General features: G+C 43.5%; 1 protein-coding gene across 1 annotated transcript in view; it reads left to right on the top strand.

The window, feature by feature from the left end:
* Window positions 1-3777: 3777 nt before the first annotated feature.
* KIF13B (kinesin family member 13B) overlaps window positions 3778-27114 on the top strand; it is a 211673-nt gene continuing 188336 nt past the window's right edge. The window contains exons 1-2 of the mRNA XM_045010266.1: window positions 3778-3822; window positions 15560-15653. Coding sequence (XP_044866201.1) covers window positions 3810-3822; window positions 15560-15653 — 107 coding nt within the window. The 5' untranslated portion in view covers window positions 3778-3809. The remainder of the gene's footprint in view (window positions 3823-15559; window positions 15654-27114) is intronic.

The raw sequence follows: 27114 nt of genomic DNA, 5'->3' as shown, positions 1-27114 counted from the left end.
CTTATGAATGTTTTATAGTAGGTCTTTTGTTCTGACTAAAGGTTTGATCCTGAAGGATGCTGAGTACCCCCTGAGGAGTGCTGAAAGCCTTTAACTCCTGCTGATGTTGAAGGAAACTGATGAAGGGTGCTCTGTAGCTGGCAGGACTGGGCCCCTAATGCCGTTTAACAGTGTGTATGGCACCAACAAGATCCTCTGCTTTAGCTTTCCAAAGCCTGAATGATTTATGGACAGGAACTAGGTCTATAGCATATTAATAATTGATGCTGATCTTTTGATATGCGCTCTCACAAATGATGATGTGAGTTTAAAATAGGCCTGACGTTTTTTGGTTATATTTCCACTCTGGATGAGGACAGAAATCTGCAGTGTTTTCCACTGTGCAGTAAAATATAATTCTGTCCAATCAAAGAAGAGTGCTAGTCCCCTTTCATAATCATACAATGACTCTCTAAAAAATGAAGGCCTCTCCCTCCTTTTGAACAGATTGCTAGGATGGGTCCCAGGCAAATCTGCAGATATTCTCACCCCCATTCAGCATGGCTAGTGTGGATAAAGGGGGTCCTTGGTGGTGCTTCGATTGGCTCAAAACAACCATTGTAACTTTGTCCCTGTTAAAGCCATGGGTCATGTCTACACTACGGGCACAGTGCCACTGTAGTGCCCATAATGTGAATACTTCCACAAGCAATGGAAAGGGATTTTTCATCAATTGTAGGTAACCCACTTCCTTGAGTGGCAATAGCTAGAGCAACAGAAGAATTCTTCCATGACCTAGGCTCATCTGTACTGGGGGTTAGGTTGGCTTAACTTTGGTGCTCATGGGTGTGAATTTTTCACATCCTTGAGCAAGGTAGACCAGGCCGTGGACAGTCCAGTCACAGTGATTAAAGCAGCTTGTGATTAGGTGGCATAACAAGAGCAACTGGACTCTTTGACTTGGGTATGATAGTGTTGAAGACAGGAGCTAATTAAATGAATGGGAGGGGAAAGTAATGTCTTCCCCTCGTGGTTGTTTGTTACTTAATTACATTAATATTTAAATAGCTGGAGCTAATCCTTGAATCATTATAATGAATAGGGTGGGGAAGGAGTATAATTAACACATACTATTGTATAGTTACAGACAATTCTCTACAAGGTGAGGCTAAAAGGTTTGTCCTGGGTTATGTCTACACTATGAGTGCTACAGTAGTGTAAACACTTCCTACACTGGTGGAAGAGGTTTTTCTGTTGATGTAAGTAATCTACTTCTCCAAGAGGCAGTGGCTAGGTTGACAGAAATTATTTATCAGAGAATATCAGGGACCTCAGGAGGTCATCTAGTCCAACCCCCTGCTTAAGGGGAGAACTAATCCCCAGACAGATTTTTACCCCAGTTCCCTAAATGGCCCCTTCAAGGATTGAACTCACAACCCTGGGTTTAGCAGGCCAATACTCAAACCACTGAGAATAATTGTTCTATTGACTTAGCTGTGTCTACACTGGGGGTTAGGTCAAGCTAACTATGTCGCATAGGACACAATTTTTCACAGCCTTGAACAATGTAGCTAGGTCAACCTGCATTTTAAGGGTGGACCAGATTTAGATTAGGGAAATTCTCAGTGGTACTAGATTAGGGAAATTCTCACTGGAGTAACTACATTGATGTAACTGCACTAGTATAAACCCCTAGTGCAACTGATTGTTGTACAGCATGTCTACATTAGGGAAATTTTGACAGGTGCTACTGCATAGAATCATAGGACTGGAAGGGACCTCGAGAGGTCATCTAGTCCAGTCCCCTGCCCTCATGGCAGGACTAAGTATTATTTAGTAAATCTTGTAGTATAGCCAGGTCCGTTGTTTCACCCCTATCTCTAAGCAGCAGGCATATGCCAAAATATTATATATCTCCAAACTATTAATCCTCAAACTTTTCCATTTCCTATATATTCTTTATATCGGTGTACTTCTCCTTGGTACCTTTATATGAAGCTATTATACACCATTTATAAATCATTGGCTTCCCATGTTAAATGTTATAATAAAAAAAACCCTCATATTTGTATTTGTAAAGATTTTTATGGGAAAACTCAAACTTTGCAAACCTCTCAGAAAGATTCACTGGGATATTGCTGCCCCCAGATGGAGAATTTATTTTCTAAACAAATATGACTAGTAAAAAGAGCATACAGGAAGCACTTTATAGTCTATAATGTGCAGATTTCCTGGTGCTTGAAGGGAGTGAATATGAGGTGAAGCAGGGGAATACAGTGATATAAATAATTTATATTTTTACAATTGCATTTCCATAGTGAGTAGGGGCCCTAGTCATGGACTGGGAGCCTATTGGGCTAAGCACTGTACAAAAACAGAAGAAAAAGACAGTCCCTGCTCTAAGGAGCTTACAATCTAAGTATAAAACAAAAGACAACAGATGGATGTAGACAGACGGGGGAGTACAAGTAAACAATGAGACAGTATTGGTCAGTACAAGAGGTAGTGGTTTCTGCACAGCAACAGCCTAACCGTTGTCATGTTTTTGTAGGCATCACAGCAAAGGAGAGCACTGAGGAGCAATTTGAAGGTGGATGATCAGGTGGCTACATACTACAGCCATGGATCTCTAGCTTGAGGTGGGCAGTATGTATTATTATATAGCAAAACACAGGGAGGTGGCGTGACAGTCCAAAATCAGGTGTGCAGTCACCACCACACCACCTGGCCCTTCCAGAGCCAGGAACACCACTCAGCAGCAGTTCTGACGTTCTCCCAGTCTCTTGTATCAATCACTAGACTGAATGTGTTTTCCAGAGCTGGGAACAGAACACTGTCTATTTAGGTATGTGCTAATATGGCTCTGTTCTTGTCTGAGCTCTTCACAAGCTTTCAAAAATACAAATAAGTTGATCACTCTTTTTCCCCCTACTTCATCTTAGCCTGTAGGCAAAATAGCCTGATTAATTCAGAGGGGTTATTTCTTGCTTGTTTGTTTGAAGCGGGAGAGTTGTATGTGTCTGAAAAACTAATTGAGAAAATAAATTGAAGAAATTTTGGATTAATGCAGAAAATGGTATTGTTCTGATGTCCTGCTCCAACCAGTAGACTGTGCTCTCCCCCCAGAAGGAAGTACCAGTATTATCCATGTACTTTGAAGAAGGGTGACTTTCATTCTCCCTGGCATAGACAGGGAACTGAGATACAGAGGGGTGGAAAGGCTTGCCCAAGGTCAGTGCCAGAGCTAGGAATGGAGCACAGCTGCCCTGACATCTCTCCCCTGACCCTCACCACTGGAGCCCATGCCCTACACCCCGCCAAGCTAGAAATGGAACCCAGGAGTGCTGATGCCTCAGCTCCCCAGTTCCCTCTCCTAGAAATGAGGCCCTGCTCTGCCTGCTGCACCACACTAGCTCAGAGCTGGGCAGCCATGACCTCCCAACCCTCTCACATGTTACCCCACCAATCTGCCCAGAACCCGCTGGCTAGAGGGAGCCAGAAGGCAGGGGTCATCACCTAATAGGATCCCTGCCTGCTCAAGGGACTACATGTCCCAGCATGCAACGCTCTACGTTGAGTCACAGGGACCCGCGGGACTACGCTTCCCAGCACGCATCACGTCCTGCTGACCCGCGCGTGGCCCGCTGGGGGCTGTAGTCCCCTTCCCTCCCGCATGGAGTCCCGAGGCTCCTCCCTCCGCTTCCCCCTGCCGGCAGGGTGTCCCGTGCCTCCTTGGAAGACGGAAGCCGAGGAGGAGGGAGAGTCGGAGGAGCGGCGGCGGCGGCGGGATGGGTGACTCCAAAGTGAAGGTGGCGGTGCGGGTCCGTCCCATGAACAGGAGAGGTGAGTGCGGCCCGGCCCGGCCCGGCCCGGGGGGGGAGAGGGAGAGGGAGAGAAGTGGGAAGAGACACCGACCGACCCTGCTCCTCGCTGGGGGGGAGAGACACCGACACACACCCCCCGCCCCGAGTGGGGAGACACTGACCGCCCCCCCCCCGCCCCGAGTGGGGAGACACTGACCGCCCCCCCCCGCCCCGAGTGGGGAGACACCGACACACACCCCCCGCCCCGAGTGGGGAGACACCGACACACACACCCCGCCCCGAGTGGGGAGACACTGACCGACACCCCCCCCGCCCCGAGTGGGGAGACACTGACCGAGCCCCACCGCCCCGAGTGGGGAGAGAGACCGACAGACACCCTCCCCGCCTCGAGTGGGGACACTGACCGACACTGCTCCCTGCCCCTCGCTGAGGGGCGAGATGTTGACCGACAGCCTCCCCCATCTGAGGGGTGGAGGGGAGACATCGACCGACCCCCCGTCTTCTCTGCGGGGGGGGGGGGAAGACAGTGACCGGCCAGTGCCCCCCACACTCCCTTCGCTGAGGGGGGGGGAGAGAGATAGTGACTGGTCGACACCCCCTGGGGGGAGACACCCACCCACCCACTGGGGAGGGAGACACCGACCCTCCGTGTCCCCCACACATACCGATCGCTGATGGCGGAGTGACACCCCCGCCGACTGACACCCCACAACAAACACCGCTTGCTGGGGTGGGGAGAGAGGCCCACCTATCCCACCCCACTCCCTATAGGGCTGGGGAGAGCGGGAGATGGTGGAGTGACCCCCCCACTGCCCCCTGAAGAGAGAGGGTCACCCCTCGCTGAGGAAAGCCCGCACCGAGCCAAGCACTGTGTATGGGGGGGGGAGGGATTTACTGCCCTTCTCCCCCAGGGAGCCTGGCAGCAGGTAGCACCAGGGTGAGGGAGGAACAGACCGTGCTGTTGTGGAGGTTGAGTGGGGTTAAGCAGCCTCCACAGGGGAGGAGTTACCCCCCACCCGACTAATTCACGTTCCCCTTGTAACTACTCCACATTTCTATCCTTTATGATTCTCGTTCCTTCTAAGGTCTCCCCTTCATAATCTTCCTCCTTCCTCTCTTCCCCCACCTCTTGCACCCATTTGACAATGGGTCTCCTTCCTTGTCTCTTCACTTCCTTCCCACTCAGATTCCTTCCTTCCTTGTCCCCCCCCCTCATTCTCCCCCCCATCAGCTTTCCCTTCTCCCTTCCATGAAATGACTCCTCCCCCCACATGTGAGAGTGACCCAACGTGTCCCAGACTATGGGGACATGAGGATAAAAGTAGCTGGAAGAGGAAGGGTGAATCGATGGGGGAATTTTTAAAAATAATACACCCCATAGGCAAGTTTCAGTTACAGACTGGATATTTTTCTTTTCTTTTCTTTTACTTTTTTTTTGTTTTAAATGAGAAAAATTCAGTTGCTGCAGCTGGTTGAGAAACGAATTTACAAAAGGAAATATAGCATTTAAAAAAATCAGGAAATAAATTAAGGAAAAAATATACATGCACGCACAATTAGTATCTTAATACAACACTTCTGATGCATCTGAAACTTACTGTAGTGAACAATGAGGTAATGCCAAGTTTGTGTACTACTGAGGTAAATGAGGGTTGCCCCTCATAATGTTGCAATTGAGGTATGTGTTTTGCAGTCTTAAAGTCTGACTGTCTCAGGGATCATCCTCTGGTAACACTTTAAAAGTTGTTCTTGTGGTTTTATTTTTTTAACAAACCTAAAGGCTAGAGAGTGATTTTTAAAAACCTGTGTTGTAATTTGCATTTCATTTTTAGTAACATTAGTATGAATCTTGGGAGGTCTTTGGATGTGAAATGAGAAATAAGTGAATTCTGTTCGGGGTCATTGCTCGTGACCCCCAAAAGGAGACTTTAAAATATTATAAACCTGTTCCTAGTCAGACTGTAGACACTTAACCTTTGAAATATTCTTGATGTCTACATGCTGTTATTGTCTTTGAACTGTAAATTCCTCAGGGCAGGGAGCTTTCTGCTGTAGATCTATAAAGTGGCATATAAATCTATTTGTTACACTTCTAGGCATTGTATAAATACGTAGTAATAGGTTCTTTGCAGAAGTAGTACAAGGATCTCTGTGCTGAAAAGGTTACCATTTTATCTATTGTATTATTGGACCGATCAAGCTCCCATTATAGCTAATGGGAGTTGGATTGGGCCCCATATAAATAACTACATCTTCCTCCTTGCAAGACAGGTTTACCACACTAACTTCTTGCATTGAAGTGGGTGTTTGAGTAAACATTCATTGGTCCACTTATGTTGCTCATTTGTTGCATCTTGTCTCAGATTGCATCCCAATACTATAAACACTTATGTGTGTAATCTCATTGAGTTCTGTGGAACTACTCACATGAGTGAGGACCTGATAGTCTTCTGGGCAAGAACCATATCTTCGTTGTTGTGTATTTAGCAACTAACAATGAAACCCTGAACCTTTTTGGGGTGCTACCAAAGTATCTTCTTCTTCTTCTTCTTATTATTATTACTATTATTCACAGCTGTTTTCTTCAATTGACTAGGACTATGTTGGGGTGTCTTAGTTCCAATGTAGTTCATTTTACTAAGGAATATTCACAAGCTCTCAATTTCATCATGATGCCAATCTGTAACTCCAAGTGAAGTGACATTTACTTTTATGGTAGCTAGGGTGAGTGCTTTACTTTACTTTATAAAAGTGTGTGATGTGATCCAGTTAAATGTCAACTGCACCCATAAAAACAAATAAGGGAAATTTAATGGCAGACAATTTGAGCTCTTAAAATTTATTTTTACACTTCTGTCTTCAAGTTTATTTTTCATTCCAAATAGTATTGATAGATACACTAATGTTTGATTCATATATAAATCCTTTCAGTTATCTAGTGATGTACCATGCCTATATATTAGTGTAGAGGGATCTTAACTATAGCATACCTTTGTTTATCTTAACAACCACCTTATCTGGAAAAGATGGTTTAGTGATCTCTGCTTCAAATTTGAAGTACCTAGATTCTTTGGAACCATATGTTTAAATCTGTCATGTTAACTCAGACCTTCCTCTTTCCAAGGTAGATAAATTGAGTACCACCCAGCATGTTGAATGTAAGAACAAGGATTCTTGCGTCAGTTTGGATATTAAGGCCTTCTTTTCAAGAGAAGGAATTTTCCTTAGGGCTTGTCTACACTGGCAATTTACAGTGCTGCAACTTTCTTGCTCAGGGGTGTGAAAAAACACCCCCCTGAGCGCAGCGAGTTTCAGCGCTGTAAAGTGCCAGTGTAGACAGTGCACCAGCACTGGAAGCCATGCCCCTCATGGAGGTGGGTTTTTTTTAGAGCGCTGGGAGAGCTCTCTCACGGCGCTCTGCCGCAACCACACAAGCCACGTTAAAGCGCTGCCGTGGCAGTGTAGACTAGCCCTTAGTGTCCTTGCTGTATATTTTCTACTATTATGCAATGTCCTGTGCACCAACTTTTTGTTGCCCTGCACTTTGGAGGTGGTTGCATTTCCACTATGTTATGAATATATTGTTTGTGAAATGTTCTGGATGAAAGGTGCTACAGAAATATAAAAGATGTATCTGAGAATTGAAGTTTATTATGCATGATTAATCTTATTGTTATAGCATAACTAGTTTCACAAATGAAGTGGTAAATGTCACATCTTGATGACAGTATGTGAAGAACAATGAATTTTATTCTCCATTATCCTTTTAAAAGTGAATGGTTAGAGTATATTAATATTAAACTCTCATAGTATAAACAATAATAAACATGGGTATCACTGTGGAAAACTATGCAATGACACATAGATAAAGCATGTGGTTCTAGTTTGTTTCAGCTTGCTTAAAATATAATTGCATAACTGAGAAATGCTTGTAACACCTTGGGTGTGCTTAGCATTTACTCTCAAAGAGGTAAATAATTATGAGTTTGGCTCAGAATTTGTCACAGATATTTTTAGTATAAACTATGGACAGGTTTCAGGCAATAAACAAAAATTCAGGGAATCCCGTGACCTGCCCTTGATTTTTACTAAAAATATCCCTGACAAAATGGGGAGGGTGGAGGTTCCAGCTCCCAAAGGGGCTCTGGGGCCTGCCTACCCGCCACAGCTGGGCCGCTTCGGGGGGAGGGAGGGAGGGAACCTGCTGTCCGCAGGGGCTGGGAGCTCTGGGGTCCCTCTGCTGCCTGGCAGCTAGGAGCTGCTGGGGGCCTGCTGACAGCTGCAGCTGAGAGCTGCGGTGCTGCTTGCTGACAGTTCCAGCCCCAGGCAGAAAATGTCTCTGGAAGTCACAGATTCTGTAACTTCTGTGACCTCCTTGACGTAATCGTAGCCTTAATTCTGAGCAATCACTGTTGAGTCAAATGTGTATACTGCAAAGGAAAATAATTTGTTAAACTAAGTAAATGTACTCTTAAGCCTAGTTTTGTATGAGATTACCTTGCTGTTTTGGCTTTATGTTTACTTGATCATTTTGAAGTCAACAAATGATCAGATATAGTCAAAGAGTAAACTCTGCTAAAACTGGTTTCTGGTTAGCATGTTTATGGGAGAGTAAACGCCATTGCACTAAGATTTGAGTGTAACTTTAAAGCAGCCATTACTTCAATGAAGCAGAGAAGTTATGCAGTCTTGCACACTGTACTTCCACCAGAGTACTTGCTGGATCAGAAACTTTCCAGACTAATTAATTTACTTAAAATATTTGTGCAATGAACAGTATATGCAACAGCAGAAATCTCTGTAAAAAAGAATGCACTGCCACATGGAATGCCTTTATGAGGAACATTTGGCAGGCTTTCTTTTCTTGTATATCAGATTGAACAGCAGAAGACAAAAGGAACACTTCCGATGGGTTTTCAACAACTTGTCATTAATTCTCGTGATGCTCATGCACATATAGTACACATGCACATCTCTTTGATTTCTAACTTATCTAGCTGATGTGATCACAATACAGTATTGTGCTCTTCCTGATGCACTCATACATATTAAACAATCTATAATTACTGCAAACTGATAATTTTACGAATTGTTCTTACAGAATTATGTAACAGAGGAAACTTGAAAGAGGACTGTCTAGAAATAAAGGGATGTTAGGTTGAAGGAACATATCACCTTAAATCACACTGCTGTCTGTTTTAAATAACTGTTGTACAAGGAATGCCTACATTTGCTATAACTTTGCGCAGATTTTTTTCTTCTTACTTTGTGCAGTTGACAGTACTTTGTATATAATCATTTGGTTTTCCCTTTGTGTGGGCCTTTCACATAGCAAAGAAATAATGACTTTTCAGATTTTTCTAAAACAAAAGATGGCAGAGAGCATATGTGGTATCTGAAACTACTTTCAAATTTAAAAAGAAACCAAACTAATTTTTAAGATGATGGTGCTTCTTTAAAAATTTTTATTTTTTTTTTGTGTTATAAAACTTCAAAATTTAAAAAACAAATGCTTTCAAAACTCTTCACATTTAATGCTATTTAGATTTCTGCATTTTTTCAGCTTGGACAAACTTTAGTAAACAAAAATCTAACTTCACATTTAGGTTCTCATGCAGTAGCATAATAGACTCATAGACTTTAAGGTCAGAAGGGACCATTATGATCATCTAGTCCAGGGGTCTCAAACATGCGGCCCGAGGGCCGCATGCGGCCCGCGGAGCTCTTCCCTGCGGCCCGCGGAGCTCCCCAGGGGAGCTCCGCAGGGGCCCCCAAGAGAAAAGCGGAGGCTCCCGCCTCCGCCCCTCTCCTGGAGCCTCGGCGCATAGAGCGCCGAGTCTCCGTCCGAGCGCCTGAGCCCCGCCCCGATCCGAGCCGCGTGGGGAGGGGGCGGGGCTGGGAGCTCTGGGCTGAGCGCTGCGCTCGGCGTGGAGCTCCCAGCCCCGCCCCCTCACCACGCGGCTCTGAGCGGGACGGAGCTCAGGCCTCGCCGGAGACGCGCTCGGGTAAGGGGGGGGGGAAAGCGGGACCTGCCGGGGCCGGGGGAAGGGAAGCGGGACCCGCCGGGGCCGGGCCCGGACCCGGGCCCGGGCCGTGGGGGGGGGGGGAAGGGAAGCGAGACCCGCCGGGCCGGGGGGGGGGGGGGGGAAGCGGGACCCGCCGGGGCCGGGCCGGGGGAAGGGAAGCGGGACCCGCCGGGCCCGGGCCGTGGGGGGGGGGGGAGGGAAGCGAGACCCGCCGGGCCGGGGGGTGGGGGCGGGAAGCGGGACCCGCCGGGGCCGGGCTGGGGGGGGGGAAGGGAAGCGAGACCCGCCGGGGCCGGGCCGGGGGGCATGGGCGGCAGGTTATATACTTGTGTGGGGCCCAGGCCCCAGCAATATTCAGGGCTGGGCGCCCTGCTCCAGCAATAGTTGGAGCTGGGTCTCTTCCCGCCCCCCCACCCCCCCCGGTCCTGCCTGGATCGGCCCCGGCCACCGCAGGTGTCCCCCCGCCGCCGCGACCCTGCCTGGAGCAGGTCCCAGCCCCCTCCTGCCACCCCCCCTCCGCGTGTTCCCCCCCCCCCCTCTGCCGCGTTGTGTTGCGTCCCTGCCTGACAGAACGCAGCGCGCCTCTCCCCTGCCTGCTGCCCGGAGGGCTCCCAGCAGATTTGCTGTTTGCTGCCGCAGGGTCCTAGTGCCTGCCCTCCGCCAGTACTGGCAAGGCAGGCTGCCCTTACCCTGAGCCTCTCCAACCCCAAACCCTCAGCCCCAGCCAGAGCCCTCATTCCCCCCGCACCCTAATCCTCAGCCCCAGCCCTGAGCACCCCCACATCATGAACCCCTCATCCCCCTGCACCCTAATCCTCTGCCCCAGCCAGAGCCCTCATCCCCCCACACCCTAATCCTCTGCCCCAGCCCTGAGCGCCCCCACATCATGAACCCCTCATCCCCCCGCACCCTAATCCTCTGCCCCAGCCCTGAGCGCCCCCACATCATGAACCCCTCATCCACAGCCCTCACCCCACACTCCAAACCTCTTCCCTAGCCCTGAGCCCCCTCGCATCATGAACCCCTCATCCACAGCCCTCACCCCACAGCCCAACCCTCTTCCCTAGCCCTGAGCCCCCTCGCATCATGAACCCCTCATCCACAGCCCTCACCCCACAGCCCAACCCTCTTCCCTAGCCCTGAGCCCCCTCCTGCATCATGTACCCCTCACCCTCAGCCCCACAGCCCTCACCCCTGCACTCCCTCCTATCCCCAAACTCCGTCCCAAAGCCTGCACCCCCACCCCCTGCCGCAGCCTGGAGCCTGCATCGAGCACAGAGCCTGCATCCAGACCCCCTCCCCCACCCAAACTCCCTCCCAGAGCCTTAGGCAGTAAATCTAAGTGCGTGTTTTGTCCTTTGAGTGAGGTGCATTACTGAGTGTATATATTTATTAAAACTGCGCGCGCTTAGGGGAGGAGGTGGAGAAGAGACAGGGCAGGGGCGGGGCCTCATGGAAGGGGTGGATTGGGGGTGGGGCCAGGGGCAGCAAGGGGGCGTGTCAGTGATGCGGCCCTCGGGCCAATGCACTAGTCCTCATGCGGCCCTCGGGGTCATTTGAGTTTGAGACCCCTGATCTAGTCTGACCTCCTGCACAAAGCAGGCCATAGAATCTTACCCATCCACTTCTATAACAAACCCCTAACCTATGTCTGAGTTATTGAAGTCTTCAAATAATACCAAAACGTACAGTTGTAAACTCTGCAGAGTAATGTTAATCTGTTTTAAATTGGAAAAAAGAAATTCCACTGGCATTTAAAAAAAAAAAATCAGGTAAAACTTCTATTGGTCTCAAACTTTGTGAAAGCTTATTTTGAACTTATATATTTTGGGCCAAATTTGACCTAGCAATGTTGCATTTTTAAATAAAAGCTTTAGTTATTTATACAGTTAATACCATTTTCATGTTTCATAGTTTTCATACTTCAGTTATTCTGTATAAACCACATAAAATATACCTTTTAGTCATTATAGCCAACAGATTTAATAAAACTGAAATAGTTGTTTTAAAAGGCAACATAACTCCTCAATGTTGACCAACATTTTGATAAATTGCAGACATACAAGTTTTACTTTAGTATCGCACTTTTCCTTTAGAATTACCATAAAGCACTTCTTACAAACTGTATATTAGGATCACTTTGTCTACCATTGAACTATAGCCACCTCAGAGGTAGCTATTTAAAAATACCCCACATCAGTATCAGAAATTTCCACATATGCCTGATTTCTTGAGTCCCAGATCCAATCTATAAAATCCCCTGAAGGTTGTATCTGCCTTAGAACTGGTAAGTTAGGTGTGGGCCTAAAGTTGTATTTATCTACAAAATTTGAGGTGAAATTGGACATGCAGTTCCTTAATTTTCACCCTAAATAAAGAAGTAGAGTTTACATAACCCCACAAGCTCTTCGGGCTAGTCACAGGGCTAAAAGCATAAGGCCTGTGTATGGGATTTCTTATCAGACTCATAAGGGTTGCCAGGGGGTTGATGCACTTAGGTGAAGCCCCACTCCGATGCAGCTCCTCAGATCTTCAGGACCTGGGCTCTTCTTCTAATGATTTTAAGAAGATGAGTCTCCCCTTATGCACACCTTGGAGGAATCAAGAAAAAGGTCGGGAGAGAGGAAATGCCCACCATTTTCCTTCATGCCTCAGTTGCACAGTAAGAATTCATTCATTCAAATGAAGGTAACATACCAGCATGTATGAGTGGTGAGTGCACATTATCTAACAGTTATTCACATGACTTTGTTAAACACCTGATGCAAGTCCAAAAGGTAAATTTGGATACGTGGCAAAGATATTTTTGATTTCTTTTGTTTTCGGAGTAGATGTCCCAGTTCCCATGCTCTGCAGCTCTGAAATAGGCTTTTGTTACTCTATAGTAAATATTTTCCAAGATGATGAAACTGTGAAGTCTCAAATTCTCTAAAAGTAGTCATTACTGTATCCTGATAGTATTCTTCTGCCTTTAGTGAAACAAGTGGTTGTTGATTGTGCTTCATCCATTAATGCTGTATCTAGTCCCAGTAAATCTGGTAGCATTAATCAGTATTGCCAGCCCCAAGCAGTCAATCAAGAGTCAGTCTTTAAAAAATAATCATAAGATTGGTTTAAAAATCATGAGACTTAAAAAAATTAGCTTTTGCTCTTTGCATTCTGGTGTCTGAGCCTTCACATCCGTCATAGCACATAAGCTATTACATATTGTAAACAAAACACAATCAATGTAATATGAACGTGATCTACTTGAAGGCTAAATTCCAGCCACTCTTTTTTAGGGTTAAGGTGTAGGCTATCATATACGCAAGGTAGGTTGGATAGGTAGCCTTAATGCTCTTAATTTCTCCTTCCAACATATCAAATAATGTATAATTGTTTCTCGAGGTCCTGTTTGCCTGTCTAACACATACCAGTCTGTCTGCAGGATTTCTAGCATAGAGGGTGGTTTTACGATATCTTTGTAACTGTCAAAAGATAGTATCAGAGGGGTAGCCGTGTTAGTCTGGATCTGTAAAAGCAGCAAAGAATCCTGTGGCACCTTATAGACTAACTGACGTTTTGCAGCATGAGCTTTCGTGGGTGAATACCCACTTGCATCCGAAGAAGTGGGTATTCACCCACGAAAGCTCATGCTGCAAAACGTCAGTTAGTCTATAAGGTGCCACAGGATTCTTTGTCAAAAGATAGTGTGTATAATATGTGCTAAACCTGCTGGCAGGTTTTTTTTTCCTTCCTTTTTCCTGAGGACATGTGGTTTTGAGGAGCTATCCCATCTTCCTTACAAACTTGCTGAATGTACTTCCCAAACAGATCTCTCTAAATTTCACTGAGACCCTGAGCGGGTGGGGAGCCCCAAACAGGAAGCACTTCATTGCCCTTTAATCTCAGGGGCTAGAGGAGGACTATTGGCTCCAGACACAACATTGATAGACCTACTGTCCAAGGCTGGGTTGAACATAAGTCATCTCTTGTTCCACTTTGTGCTTTACACTAGAAATGTAAATATTTTTTGTAATTGTGAGGAATAAGCTGCTTATTAAAAATCTTGAAATGCAATTACTAGCCAACCAGACCAAGAAAATTTGGCATTTCATGGCTGGAGAGCATAAATATAAACTCAGTTAAACTGACAGTACTGTATAATAATGATAGGCAAACTGATTGTCAGTATGTGGAGGAAGGAGTCAAAACTAATATTAGAAGAGCTTCAGAAATTTGCCTGGTTGAAAATTTTTCAGAACAAAACTATCTCTCTGCTCTTTACTGGTGATTTATATAATGCATTCGACAGGAACAATTATATGGTTGGGTCACATTAGATTAATTGCAACTAGCGCTCTCCAAACGAATAAAATCTGGTTCTTGCACCCTTGCACCTTGGCTTTCTGTTTTGTGCTTATTCATAGGATGACAAAGACACAGGTCATTCTCACACACACATGCATAGGGTTGTTTTTAACCTTTTTTTGATAAGGTAAAAAACAAATCTATTCATAGATGGCTACATGGAAAATGAAAGAAACCTGCGTCTACTATGTTACTTGTGTAGTGCCCAGAAGTGCTAGGTGTTTCACAGAATGAAGTGAAACACATGGTCCTTGCCTCAAAGAGTTTACAGTCTGAATTTGAGATGTTATGCAAAGAGTGGAGGTGGAGATGAGGATTACAGTAAATATGTTTAGTCAGTTTAGGTATGAACACATCTTGGTGACTCAAATAAGGTTTTTTTAGCATGTAAAAGTGAGGATATTCTGTTCAGGTTCAGCTTTCATCATCTGAGCATCTGAGCATTTTTCAGAAGTGATTTAAGCAATATGATTAGTATCTGTCATGAATAAAGAATATATTGGCCTCAGGGGAGGGATAGCTCAGTGGTTTGAGCATTGGCCTGCTAAACCCAGGGTTGTGAGTTCAGTCCTTGAGGGGGCCACTTAGGGATCTGGGGCAAAAATCAGTACTTGGTCCTGCTAGCAAAGGCAGGGGGCTGGACTCCATAACCTTTCAAGGTCCCTTCCAGTTCTAGGAGATAGGTATATCTCCAATTATTAAATTAAATACTATTTACTCATTTGGGGCCTTGTAAAAGTGGGTTTTCTTATATACTGTCATAATATTGCTCCTATGTCACCCTATCGACAACTCCACCTGTTGGTTAGTAAGCGCTTCAGTCTTGCTTCACTTCTGCCAAAAACTTGTTTTAGTACTTGAGGTGGAGAGTATTCCCATACTCTCCTAACGGTTTTATTACCCGCACCAGCTGGCCTATTACTTCCAGGGATGTCACCCCTCTTGTCTCTAGTAGTTGGTCTGGAATCTGCTGGTGTCTCAGTGCTGGCAACTGGCACAAGATCTCTGTGTCACACCAGTGGATGAGTACGTAACTGGAAACTTGCCTCATACTAGGGCCAGCCTGCCCCCGAGTAGATATGCGGAACTGTGACAGCAGCAAGGAGAGCTGTCAAGATGGTACTATGCTAATGGTTACTTCCCTAAAATAAGTCTCGTATTGCCTTCAACAAAACTTAAACACTACTTTCATTTTGAAAAGAATAAATGCTTTTAAATCAGACTAAATCAATCACAATAGAATATCTCTGGCACTGAAGTTTAACACTAGTTCTCTTTTTATTGTGTGGCTAGTGGGGAGCTTGGTGGCTAGAGGAAGCAATGGTGCATAAAATCTGGTACATTAAGAATAGCATTTGACACTTTTTTATTTCTTTATAGAGTTTGATCTGCATACAAAATGTGTGGTGGATGTGGACACAAACAAGGTTATTCTTCACCCTGTAAACACCAATCTTGCAAAGGGAGATGCCAGGTAAGACTTTTAAACTAAGAAGCACTCGTCTACTACATTAGGTATGGACCTAGCAACTGGGAGAATTTGGTTTCGACATGTGACCTTGGGCACATTTCTTAAATTCTCCAATATAGTTACCCCCATCTTTAAAATGAGGCCAATAATGTGTATCCACCTCAGTAAGGTACTCTTGAGATCTACAGATTTCAGAGTAGCAGCCGTGTTAGTCTGTATCTGCAAAAAGGACAGGAGTACTTGTGGTACCTTAGAGACTAACAGATTTATTAGTCTCTAATGTGCCACAAGTACTCCTGTTCTTTTTGAGATCTATAGGTGATTCTAGAGTGAATACTTGCTCACCACCCTTCCCAGCTAATATTTCAACCCATAATGCCGTTAGTTACCTTTTCATTTATTCATTTCTGTACTCCTGTCTGGGTTGTTTTAGATGTGACAGCTGATTTCAGAGCAGGGCAAAGTCTCCCTCATTTTTGGAAGAAGGAAATTTGCTCATACTTTTTCATCCAACTCTGCTTGTCTGGTCAGTAAGGGAAAAAGGGCATGTAGGCATTTTGGAGAGCTCTATAGCTATAGTAGGTGCCTAGATATTGAGCGTATTAGATGCATTAGGAATCCTTAGCATGGAGATGACAGTTGAAGGCAGGGACTAACTTTTGTGTAGAAAATGTCCAAGAGACTGCAAATTTATTAACCCCTAAATGCCAAAGGTCCTGGTGATGTTTGAAAGAGGTGGGGAGTGACTAGCTTATTTGTTGTTTGCTCTCAGGAGAAGAAAGGAGAAACAGAAAACAAAGTGGGCTGAAAGAAAGAAGGGTGAAGTGTAGAGAGAGACCAGTGAAAATGTACTGAAAACAATACAGCAAAAGAGATGACATTATCCATTATTTAAAAAAAGAGCAAAACCAGGAGTTAGGAAGTATATTGATGCTAGGAAGGTAAGGAAAGAATAACAGGTGAGAATTGTAGTTCTTTACATTTCAAAAAACGTACTTAAAGTTGGTTGACAGTGTTAAATACAATGCATAACTACTTTTTTCTTAAAAAATTACAGTGGTTTTGGGAGTATAGTGGTACAGTAATTCATCCTGTCCAGTAGACTTAGTCTTTGGGCTAGATGAGGTCATGTAAACTTCTGAAGCCCTAAGTAGCATGTGGAAAAGTGAGGCAAGAGGAGATTAAGGAGACCCTATGCAAACTTCCATTGATGTCAATGAAAAGGCTTCTACTGAAGTCAGTGGAAGCTGGTTCAGGGCTTTTGTGACTTGCCTGAAGTCAAATAGGAAGTCTGGCAGAGCTAGGTATAGAACCCATATTATTTAGCTCATGACTCCAGTCCTCGGCTCTAGCCACAAGACCAACTAATTCTGTCTTGAAAGTTGTCTAAACTATTCATGTCACTGGTAGTGGGTAAGGAACATGTCGTTAAAATACCTGTTGTGGGTGGGGAATTCAGTCACGAGGTGGAAGTGCTTTCGCTTCCCTGGACTGAGTCAGCTCACTAAATAATGGGCAAAGTTCAAATTTGCTAGACTGTTATATTGGGATTACAGGGTGTGTATCCCCTGTGAAAGGAAAACTAGTATTCCTCCCACTTCTAAGTAAAGAGACTGAAGGCCTAAGTACAAAACTGAGAACCATATAATTGCAGCAAAGCCAGATGGAGGTTGTTGGTGTGGAACACAGTAGTTCATATTCATTGTTGGTTTTTTATGGATTACGTGGCTACCTCATCCCTGTCCTTTACCTGTGACATTGGCCAGTCTGTTTAAAGTTCTGCATTACACATCCCTCCATCCACAAATGTCAGAAAATCTGGTACTGTGGCCAAGTCAACAGGCAAGCATTTTCCATTTCCCAGTTTCCACAGTCTGTGAAATATTACTTTAGGGACAAATACAGTCCTGCATAACTGAAAAGGGTAGCAGAGAGTCAGAGAAATTTGTCTGTGGCACGATGGTTGAGGGAACATATCTGTATCTAGCAGATTTATACCAAAACATCTGCACTGTCCCTACATCCTCCCCACACAAATTCCTCGAGGCCAGGCCCATGAGTGTGTGGAAAATTCCTCACTGCTTTGTTCAAGTTTTAGGTAGAAGGTTTCAGGCAGTAACGAAAATTCAGTTGATAAGGTGTCCTAGTTTGGGGTAAGGGACCATGAAGTGAGGTTGTACGTGAACAAGGCAATTTATAAGTCAGTTATTAGTAACTCTTGGGATCCTTGTATTCTGTATTAAAGGAGGCTTTCTCCCCACTTGCCTTTCACCTGCATCACAAAATAATCAACTGTAGAGTTTGGAAGGTTTGACTCCCTGTTTTGTTTTATTTTTTATTTTATTTTAAGCGTTAAACAATCCAGCAAGTCAACTGTTCTGGCTGCTTTATGGCTTTACTTACGTATGACTGGATGTTCAGTGACTAATCTTTTAATAATACTCTAGATTTGTAAAGCAAAACTTCATACTTAGGAGTGTTGTTTAAAAGAAAATTTGAGACTCCTGAATTCTATTTCAACTCTTAATGGATATCTTGAAAACTTGGACTTTTAACATCTCTGTTTCTGGTTTTCCCCATCTGCAGGATGGATCTTGTATTTACCTACTTCATTAGAGCTGGTGAAAATTAATGAATGCTACTCAAATGATTTGAAAGCCTTAGACGAAGTGTGTCTGACTCTGTGTGTTTTTGAACAGGTTACACCTTGAAGACACTTATTACCCCTGCTAGCCTTCCTTAACCCAGGAGTGGTCTTACATGGGACAGAGAAATCTAGTCAGTTACTGTATTGAGTAGCCCTTATTATGGCTTTGCTGGTAGTGTCAGTAATCTGCTCATGTAAAGTAGATCAACTTCAAAATCTACAGAATAACCTCCAAGGTGGTATGCTACAGTACTGGCTCCAATCTTATTTTGGTTTTGGATGTGTTTTCTCCCTTGTAAAGAAGGAAGCTGTATTTTATTTATATATATATATATATATTCACACACCTGTTCCGTAACGCTCTCTGCAAAGGCCTACCAGGAACAACTTCTCTAAAGCTGCTGTCATAAAAAATGCTTTGCTATAGATCCTTAGAAGTTGATCTTCCGTCTCGCTCCTCCCATCTCCACACTTACTGCACTTCGTGAATACGCTACCTATGCCAACAGGAGAGTTTCTCCCATCAGCATAGGTACTCCACCTCCCTGAGTGGCAGTAGCTATGTCAACCGGAGAAGCCTTTCCATTGACATAGCCTACACTGCCTACACTGGGGTTAGGTTCACAAGCGCTGGCTTTTGTTTTTGATGGTGGATTCCCCACCCTCACCCCATCCTGCCACTTGGCCTCTTCCTGCTCCTGCTCTGCCCCCTCCCCCGAAACCCCCCCGCAAGTGTCTCTGCTGCTCGCTCCTCTCTGCCCTCTTCCCTGAGTGCCTCCCACCCACTGTTTGTTCCTTTCTGCCCCCTCCTGCCTTAAGGACGAATGACGGGAGAAGGGGGCAGAGAGGAGCAAACGGCCATGGCCTTGGGGGAAGAGGCACAGCACGGATGGGGCCCAAGGGGAAGAGGTCAAGCAGGGGCGGGGCCTCAGGGCGGAGTGTGGGCCAGGCAATGGGCCGGGGTGCTGAGCTCCTCCGATTTTTTTTCTGTGGGTGCTTGAGCCCTGGGGCACTCACAAAGTTGGCGTCTGTGGTTATGTTGATATAACTGTGTCGCCTGAAAATCCCACCCCTGAGCCATGTAGTTATACCAAGATAAAGTTCCTAGTGTAGACCAAGCCTAATTTTATTTTATGGAGCTGTTTGTGTTCTCTCTGTTGCAGAAGGTCAGGGCTCATATTTCCTCACCAACATAAAATTTTACAGTGCACTGCAAGCATTAGTCAAAAGTTTATTAGTTTTGTGGTTGGCATGGTGAGAGGGTGTGAATTCATTTTGATAAGGGTGAAAAGATAATATCTGCATAACAACTGGGATGTCTGTAAGAACTAAGTTTTTGAATAACCCATAAATAGATGGCACTTCCTGAAGCTTCTAAGTCTTCTTGATTCTAGACTTTTTTGTTTTGTTTTTTTGTTTAGAAAACATTATATTTAAAAAGACTGAGATTATTTTTTTTAAAAGGCTAGAAATTAACTACTTTTGACCAATTAGGGAAGGGGAGTTAAATTACAGGGCATAACTGTAATTGTGTGTAAATGATAAACCCTTGGTTAATTTGCATAGTGGTCAAACCCAGGGTTATGAACAAGGAAGGATGGTTGTAAATTACAGCACTTACTAAATCTGTCCAATAGAAGCCAGCGTTACAAAGAGTATTGTACTTTTTTTTTTACTATGTGCCTTTATTAAGCGCTAAAAGTACTTTCAGATACTATGCATGTTCTTCAGTTCCAGTCCCTATTTATGATTTTATAGTCACATAACTGTTTTCAAAATCCCCCCCTTCCCTATTATTGTATGACAGACTGACAAGCAAGGGACCTTCCAGGGTAAATTGTGCAACTGACTACTTTATGCATTTGATAATTTTTGTATATAAACAAAAACATACAAACAAAAATGATCTTTTGGCTATACTAATATTAGGTAAAAACTGTTCAGTTAGAAGTGTCGTTGACAGTGACCCTCAAATATCTAACAACCCTCAAATATCTAACACTGCTCTTAGTAATAATAAATAATTTAATTAATTAAAAAACCCTAAATCATGGTTGGTTTGTTTTTAGTGTTCAAAATGACAGCAGTGTCTGTTGCTAAGGAAACTGGGTTGCGTAAAGAATTTACACAATTTTCACTATCCCCTGAGGATTTTCAGAAAGCTGAAGATGGAATCAGCTGGCATCTTATTCAACTGAGATTTTTTTGCATCCTCAGTATACATGTTTGGAATTCATGGGTTATCTCCTTTGCTCACTTGATAAGCAACAGCCCAACCAATTATAAGCACGAACATTTTAGTGCCTTTATAGGATTCTTCAGCCACTCACCTTCCGCAGGTTTTTCTGAGGCAGATGTGGCAGCTCCTACTGAGACTTGAGCGGAAGATGGCAAACAATTATGGGCTACAACCTTTGCCAGTAGAGATTCTTAACAAGCTCTACTCTGAGAGTCATGGAGACATGGCAACTGGATCATTATGGCTACCGCTAACCACTGGGTAATATCCCTTAGGAGATAAATCTTATCTAGGTGAACTTGACAGGGTATTGAGAAAGCAGAACTAATTTCTATGGAGCTCAGCAAACAGCCTAGCTGTTCTAGAGCAGGGTGAGTTTTTCATAGACCGCAGTTTTGAAATGAGTGGCTGATTTAATAAGTTTGAGATGAAACAGTAGATAATCCAGTATGCTGAACTCTTCAACTCTTTCTCTGTGTTGGGACTGATTGTTTTTAATGAAGTTAAGAGCTCTTTGTTCCTGTTCCAGAAGAGAGGGAGATGGGGTTTTCCCCAGACCTGTTCTTTTCAGGTAATAAAGATGAGATAGTGTAAGAGATTGATGTATCAAAAGACATGGTGCTGGAAAATAATGATCTTTGAGTCCAGAGTACTAAGTAGCATACAACCAAGAGTTCTAAAGGGACTACAGAGTGAAGTGGCTGAACTGCTAACTAAAATATGCAATCTGTAGCATAGTAATTGATTTGAACTTGTCCACAGAATAGCAGATTAAGGAAAACTAGCTGATATAATATTATTTGGATTTTTAAAAAAAGCCTTTGGCAAAATCCCTTAAGAAACTAAGTAGTCAAGGGGTGAGAAGTAATCGCTGTTATAGGTTTAAAAACCAGCTAAGAGATGAGAGAGGAGGAATAAATGGTCAACTTTTTCCCATATTGAATATTGACATTGGGGTGCCCCCAGGACACTATTAGAACCAGAATTTTACTTTTATGAATTACCTGGAAAACACCTGAATAATGAGATGACAACATTTGCAAGTGAGAAGAAATTATTTAGGCTAGTCGTGACTAGAGAAAACTGAGGAACTCCAGAGGGACTTAATACATCTACGTGAACTAGGTAGCATGATGGCAGATGAAATTTTATGTTGACAAATGCAAAGTAATGTTGTACTCAGGGAAAAGGACCTGAGAAGTTCAATGAAAACATCTGATCGTTGTTTAACGTTGGTTTTAAAGGAGTGTGAATATAGTGCCATTGTATTTAAAAAAAAAAAACAGCAGTTCATCCTAGCATAAAATAATGAAGTCTTCAGTTCTGGTCACTCCATCTGAAAAACTGAGCAGAAACTGGAGATTTCCAGAGTTGGGATGCCAAAATGATTAGAGACGCATACACAAAGGTGAAAAATTGGGACTGTTTAGAGAGGAGATGGAATGATTTGTAAAATAATGAATGGTGCAGAAAAGGCAAAGGGTGACTTCTTATGTACTCTCATAATATAAGAACAAGAGGTCATTCAGTGAAGTATTAGAAAGGCAACACAATGCATAATTACTCTGTAGATCTCATTGCCACAATATATCACTAAAGCCTAAAGCTTAATAGGATTCATAAAAGGATTATCCATTTATATTGATGATGGGAACATACACAGTTACATTAAGTAGGATGACTTTCTTTTAGAAATCATATCAGCCTCATGATTCAGGGCATAAGCCGTGACCACTTGTTTCTTGAGGTTACGCAGAAGCTTCCTTTATTGGGCAGGTTCCATAACTATTCAGTATGTGGTTTCCTGAACTTTACTCTGAAGCATCTGGTACTGAACGTGGCCAGAGACTGAATATTGGACTAGATGGATCACTGGTCAGGTCTGGTCCTGCAATTCTTATGTTGCTATCTGACCTCAAGCCTGCTGGGGAAGGAAATGTTTCTATGCCTGAAGATGAAAAGAGAATAAGTTACAATTTACAGCCTTTTTCTTTCCCCTTTCCTCTCTGTTGCTAGCTCCTATTTTACTTTTGCTTGGGATGGCATCAATTCCCAATTGATGTTCTGTGGGTGTAGAAACAGAACTTGTTAGTTAATTGGCTCTGTGCACATCAGGATGCTGTTGAGGAATTTCTTGCCGTATGGATGAACGTTCATATTCACTTCTAAAGCTCCAATTGTGAGTGGAATTCATGAGTTACATATTCAGTTTAGTCTCACACTAAACAAGTCTTCATACTGTGTCTTGTAATATGAAAGCATCCACTAAGGAAGATGGAATGGACATAGCATTTATGGAAAAGTTCCAAAAAATCCTGGACTGTGACTGGTTGGCCTGTTGACAACGAGCTGAGGGGAAGCCTGCAGCTCACAAGATCCATATTGGTGTACTGAGGGTGTGGAAATACAGCTAACCAGTAATTCTAGTGAGCAAAAAGAGCCTTGTGAGACCGATGTTTCCTGTATGACTAGTATTGCCTGTGTAGCTCTGTTGCCTGAGTGTTTGAAAACAGTATTTAACAGATGTGTTCAGTAAGATCACCTGTAGATCTTTCTTATGAAATTCTTCCATGCAAACTCTTGCTGACTTTTATAGATCAACTTCCTAAGCAAGCTTAAAGTTTAGCTGTAAAATAGTTCCTCTAATCCAGGCCTTTGTCATTTAAAATTATGACTTAACTATTTGAATGGTTGCACAGATTTTTGGCAAAACCAATTACTTTTTAAGTCAGTTATTAGTAGGACTTATTGTATTACAAGGCATATTAGACCTAAATTACGTAGCATATTTCCTGATTTATGCAGTAGAGCTGAACTGTATTTTGTACTCAAAAGGGATCTTTAATTTTACTGAAATAATTCTCTGTGTGTGTGTGTGTTTATGTGTGTGTGTATGTGTATGTACACGCTCCTGAGATGCTTGGGCACTCTGCATGGCAGCTGACTACCCATCCTGCATGGAACTTAAGATGGGTAAGTGTGGGAACAGGCAGAGGTAGAAGGATTTGAAATACTATCTTGAGGACAGCAGAAGGAGGCTTCCAAGAGTATGCAGCTGCCATCTAAGACTCATAAACCACACAGAAGTGGAGGTTCCACTCTTATGTGGTTTAGGAGTTGATCAGCCTGGGGAGGTGGCTGCCATGTGAAACACCTACCACGTGCAGGACTTGGACGTTTAGGAGCTGTGCCAGAAAGGAAGGTGGCTGTTGTACAGAAAATGGTAGGTGTCTATACTAAGGAACTGGAAGGTGGCAGTAACATGAGAATTTTTGTGGATTTGTGATATGTGGATTAATGTAGCATCCTGGCAAAAATGCAAATATATTCAGCCATTTGGGAGGCTAAATAACTGCATAATGTCCAGGGCCTTAAGTATTAATTTATGAAACTAGACAAATATGGTCATCACATGACAGCCTATGAGCTGAAGAGCAGTGTCTGGTGTGAGAGACAAAACAAGGATTCAGAAATTCCTACAGTTGTCAAATGAAACCTACTATAGTTATTTTAATCTTTTTTTATTTTTAGAACAAAAAGTTGAAATGACATTTTAAATGTGTGACTGGAATAAGAATCTTTTGGTTCTGCATTTGAAAGACAACCAGTTTGGGACTGAGAATGTAATCAGGCTGTAAAATAGTTTCATACTAACTCAAGACTAAAAATGAAAATGCAGAATTTAATCAAAAACTCTTGCTATGGAGAAAATGTAATAAAGAGAACCTGTAACTATCCCTGCAGGCTTGTGTGCGTAATAGGGCTATAAAAAGAAACTGCTGTATTTTCTCAAGCAAAACATGAAATAAACTTAGTTAAAAATAAAATTTTACAATTATGTAAATGTCTAAAGGATAAATATGTTCTTCCCATCCCTCTTTCCTCTCCCCAGTTTGGCTCTTTGCTAGTCAATCTTCCCTTCATTGTGACCATCCAATTCAGAGCTATGAAAAGTTTTGTAAATTCTATACTGTGGACTATAATGTACGTGAAAACTGTTTTTAATTCAAGCCAGGTCTTGAGCACCTCTCAGCTCCCCTGTTTTCAGTGGGAGTTACAGGTGCTGAGCACCACTAAGAATGAGTTCTTGAATATGCCAGTTGTCTTCATGCAGCTCTGTAGCGTGTCACGAGCTATAGACTTTGTCACTGAGACTCACAAAGAAAATGGATTTTGAAGGCAGATTATAATAGGATAAGTTTGCAGTCTACAGTGGGAGGTAAAACAAGTTTCTTTTTAGTCTTGTTAATCTGGCAAAATCTATAATAACCTACGCTGTTTGCAAAGAAGGGAAGGGAAGGTGGCATCCATATGTGAACAATTATTGTCTGAGAAGTGCAAGCCCTACTCTGCATTTCAGATGTGTTTTTCTTTTTTTTTTTTTTACACTACTTTTCAGGATGTTATGGATATCATCAAACCACCTGTAATATGCCTGCAACCTTAAGTTCACCTTACATAAAGGTGTGTTTGTTTTTTACAGGATATGTAATACAGCTTCAAGTTATAGAATATCTTTTAACATTGTTGACCTACTTGCAAACTGTCTTCTGCTTTCTATGGCCTGGTGATGTTAGTTGTTAAGCAGCTTGCTGTTCAGGCAAACGTCTCTCAATAGTTGGAGAAGGTTTTTAATTGAGGAACAAGTCTACTTGTAGATGACATGCAAGAAGTATATCGTTCATAGGCCAGTCTCAGTGCAAATTGACAGTAGTAAAGATGAATCATCATTTGTGATTTACAAACAAACGAGTCTTTATATATGGCATACGACAGCTAGAAAAATCATCTACATGAAAATATTCAAATGGGAGTCAGGTTTTTATGTCAACATAGCAATTTACAAAGAACTGCCCACAACTCCCCCCCCGCCCTTTGGAAAAGTTAATCTACATCAAAAGCTTAGTATACCAGGTCATGGATTTCCTTTTAAGGCTGTAAATGTAATACAGATACAGTCATCTTGGTGTCTTAGCATGTTTTAATTTGCCATTTCCTTCAATAGTTTCATGTAATTAATATCACTGTCCTGAAGTCCAAGCAAAATGTGTGAAATTCTGCTTTCATTTGTCAGTTTGTTGCAGTGAAGATAAAGTACCTTTCAAGGAATCCACATTTCTAAATAAGAAAAGAATGAAGATGTTCCAGCTTGACTATGGAACAAGCTACTCTCTGGTAACTGTTTTCCAACCAGTTATGCACCCACCTTATAGTAGCTCCATCTAGGATATATTTCTGTTTTGTTTATGAGGAGGTCATGCGAGACGCTATCAAAAGTCTTACTACAGTCAAGATATACCACATCTGCCACTTCCCCCCCATCCACAAGACTTATTACCCTGTTGAGAGTGGTGGTCGCAATCCTCCCAGCCTTGGAGATACAGAGCTTCTCCTCCACCTTTGGGAGCAATTCCTCATCTCCTCTTGCAAGGGCAGCATAATGGTTCTCCATCATCACTGTGGTTGTTGTGTTAAGAGCGGGGTGGATCACTGCCTGCTACTAGAGGTAAGTAGCAGCCAGTGTCCTCCCTGTGACAAAGTTGCATCCTCCTCCCCCAGTGGTGCGAGAGCAGGCCTCTCTAGGTGGATATTTTCCTTAACCTTGGAGGTCTCCATATGACATGGGCACAGATGCTTATCAACCTAGCCACCTCCTCCTGTTGCTTTCCCACCTGCTTCCTGAGAGATTCCGCCAGCAGACTCCTTTCACATTGGATAGTCTCCCCAGCTTGGCTTTCTATGAAGTCAAATACAGGCCACAGTATCTGCAAATCCACATCTGGGTAGAGGCATCCATGGTCAGGTTCTCTGTCTGGATGCAGGTGCAGGTGGAGGAGACAGGAGCAGCACTGGCACTGGTTATGCGGCCTTTCCTAACCATAGTGATTATATTACGTCTCCCTCCTACAAACTTCCTCTCAAACTTCCCTGTTTGCTAGTTCCCTTCGGTCGCTTAGCCTCTGGCTTTTAATCCCTTCCCTTCTAGGTCAACCCTACCCACTTGTTAATCACACAGGTGATCATAAGGCTGATTGAGGATGACGAAGGGAACAAAGGCTCAAAAAATATCCAGACACGCAATCTCAACTGACACTGTGACTGTGACTTTAACCTAAAAGACAGAGAACCAAACAAGCTCACTCACCCCAAGATTAGTACTCACACCTTGCTCAGCAGGGAGTTGTTCTTCTCTCCCTCTCAAACTTCCCTGTATGCTAACATGACCAATAATTGTAGTTAAAGAAGCTTTGTGCATTCTTATGGGAGTTCATAGCTTTTTGGTGAGGAAGGACTGAAGTATACACATTGAAATATTGTATATAGTCTTCTAAATATTATTCTATACCTGCTGTGGAAAGGAAAGTGCCTATGATTGTTTTCTACGTGGTTTGTAGTCTCATTAAGGGATATTGAGTCAGAGATGAATTTCATATACACCTCTACCCCGTTATAATGCCACCCGATATAACACGAATTTGGATATAACGCGGTAAAGCCACGCTCCGGGGGAGCGGGGCTGTGCGCTTCGGGGGGGTGGGGCTGCGCGCTCCCGCGGATCAAATCAAGTTCGATATAAT

This window comes from Mauremys mutica, chromosome 3 (genome assembly GCF_020497125.1).
Source record: "Mauremys mutica isolate MM-2020 ecotype Southern chromosome 3, ASM2049712v1, whole genome shotgun sequence".
Taxonomy (NCBI): Eukaryota; Metazoa; Chordata; order Testudines; family Geoemydidae; genus Mauremys; species Mauremys mutica.
The sequence above is the reverse complement of the archived record's forward strand: the minus strand, read 5'-3'. Positions and strand labels throughout refer to the sequence as shown.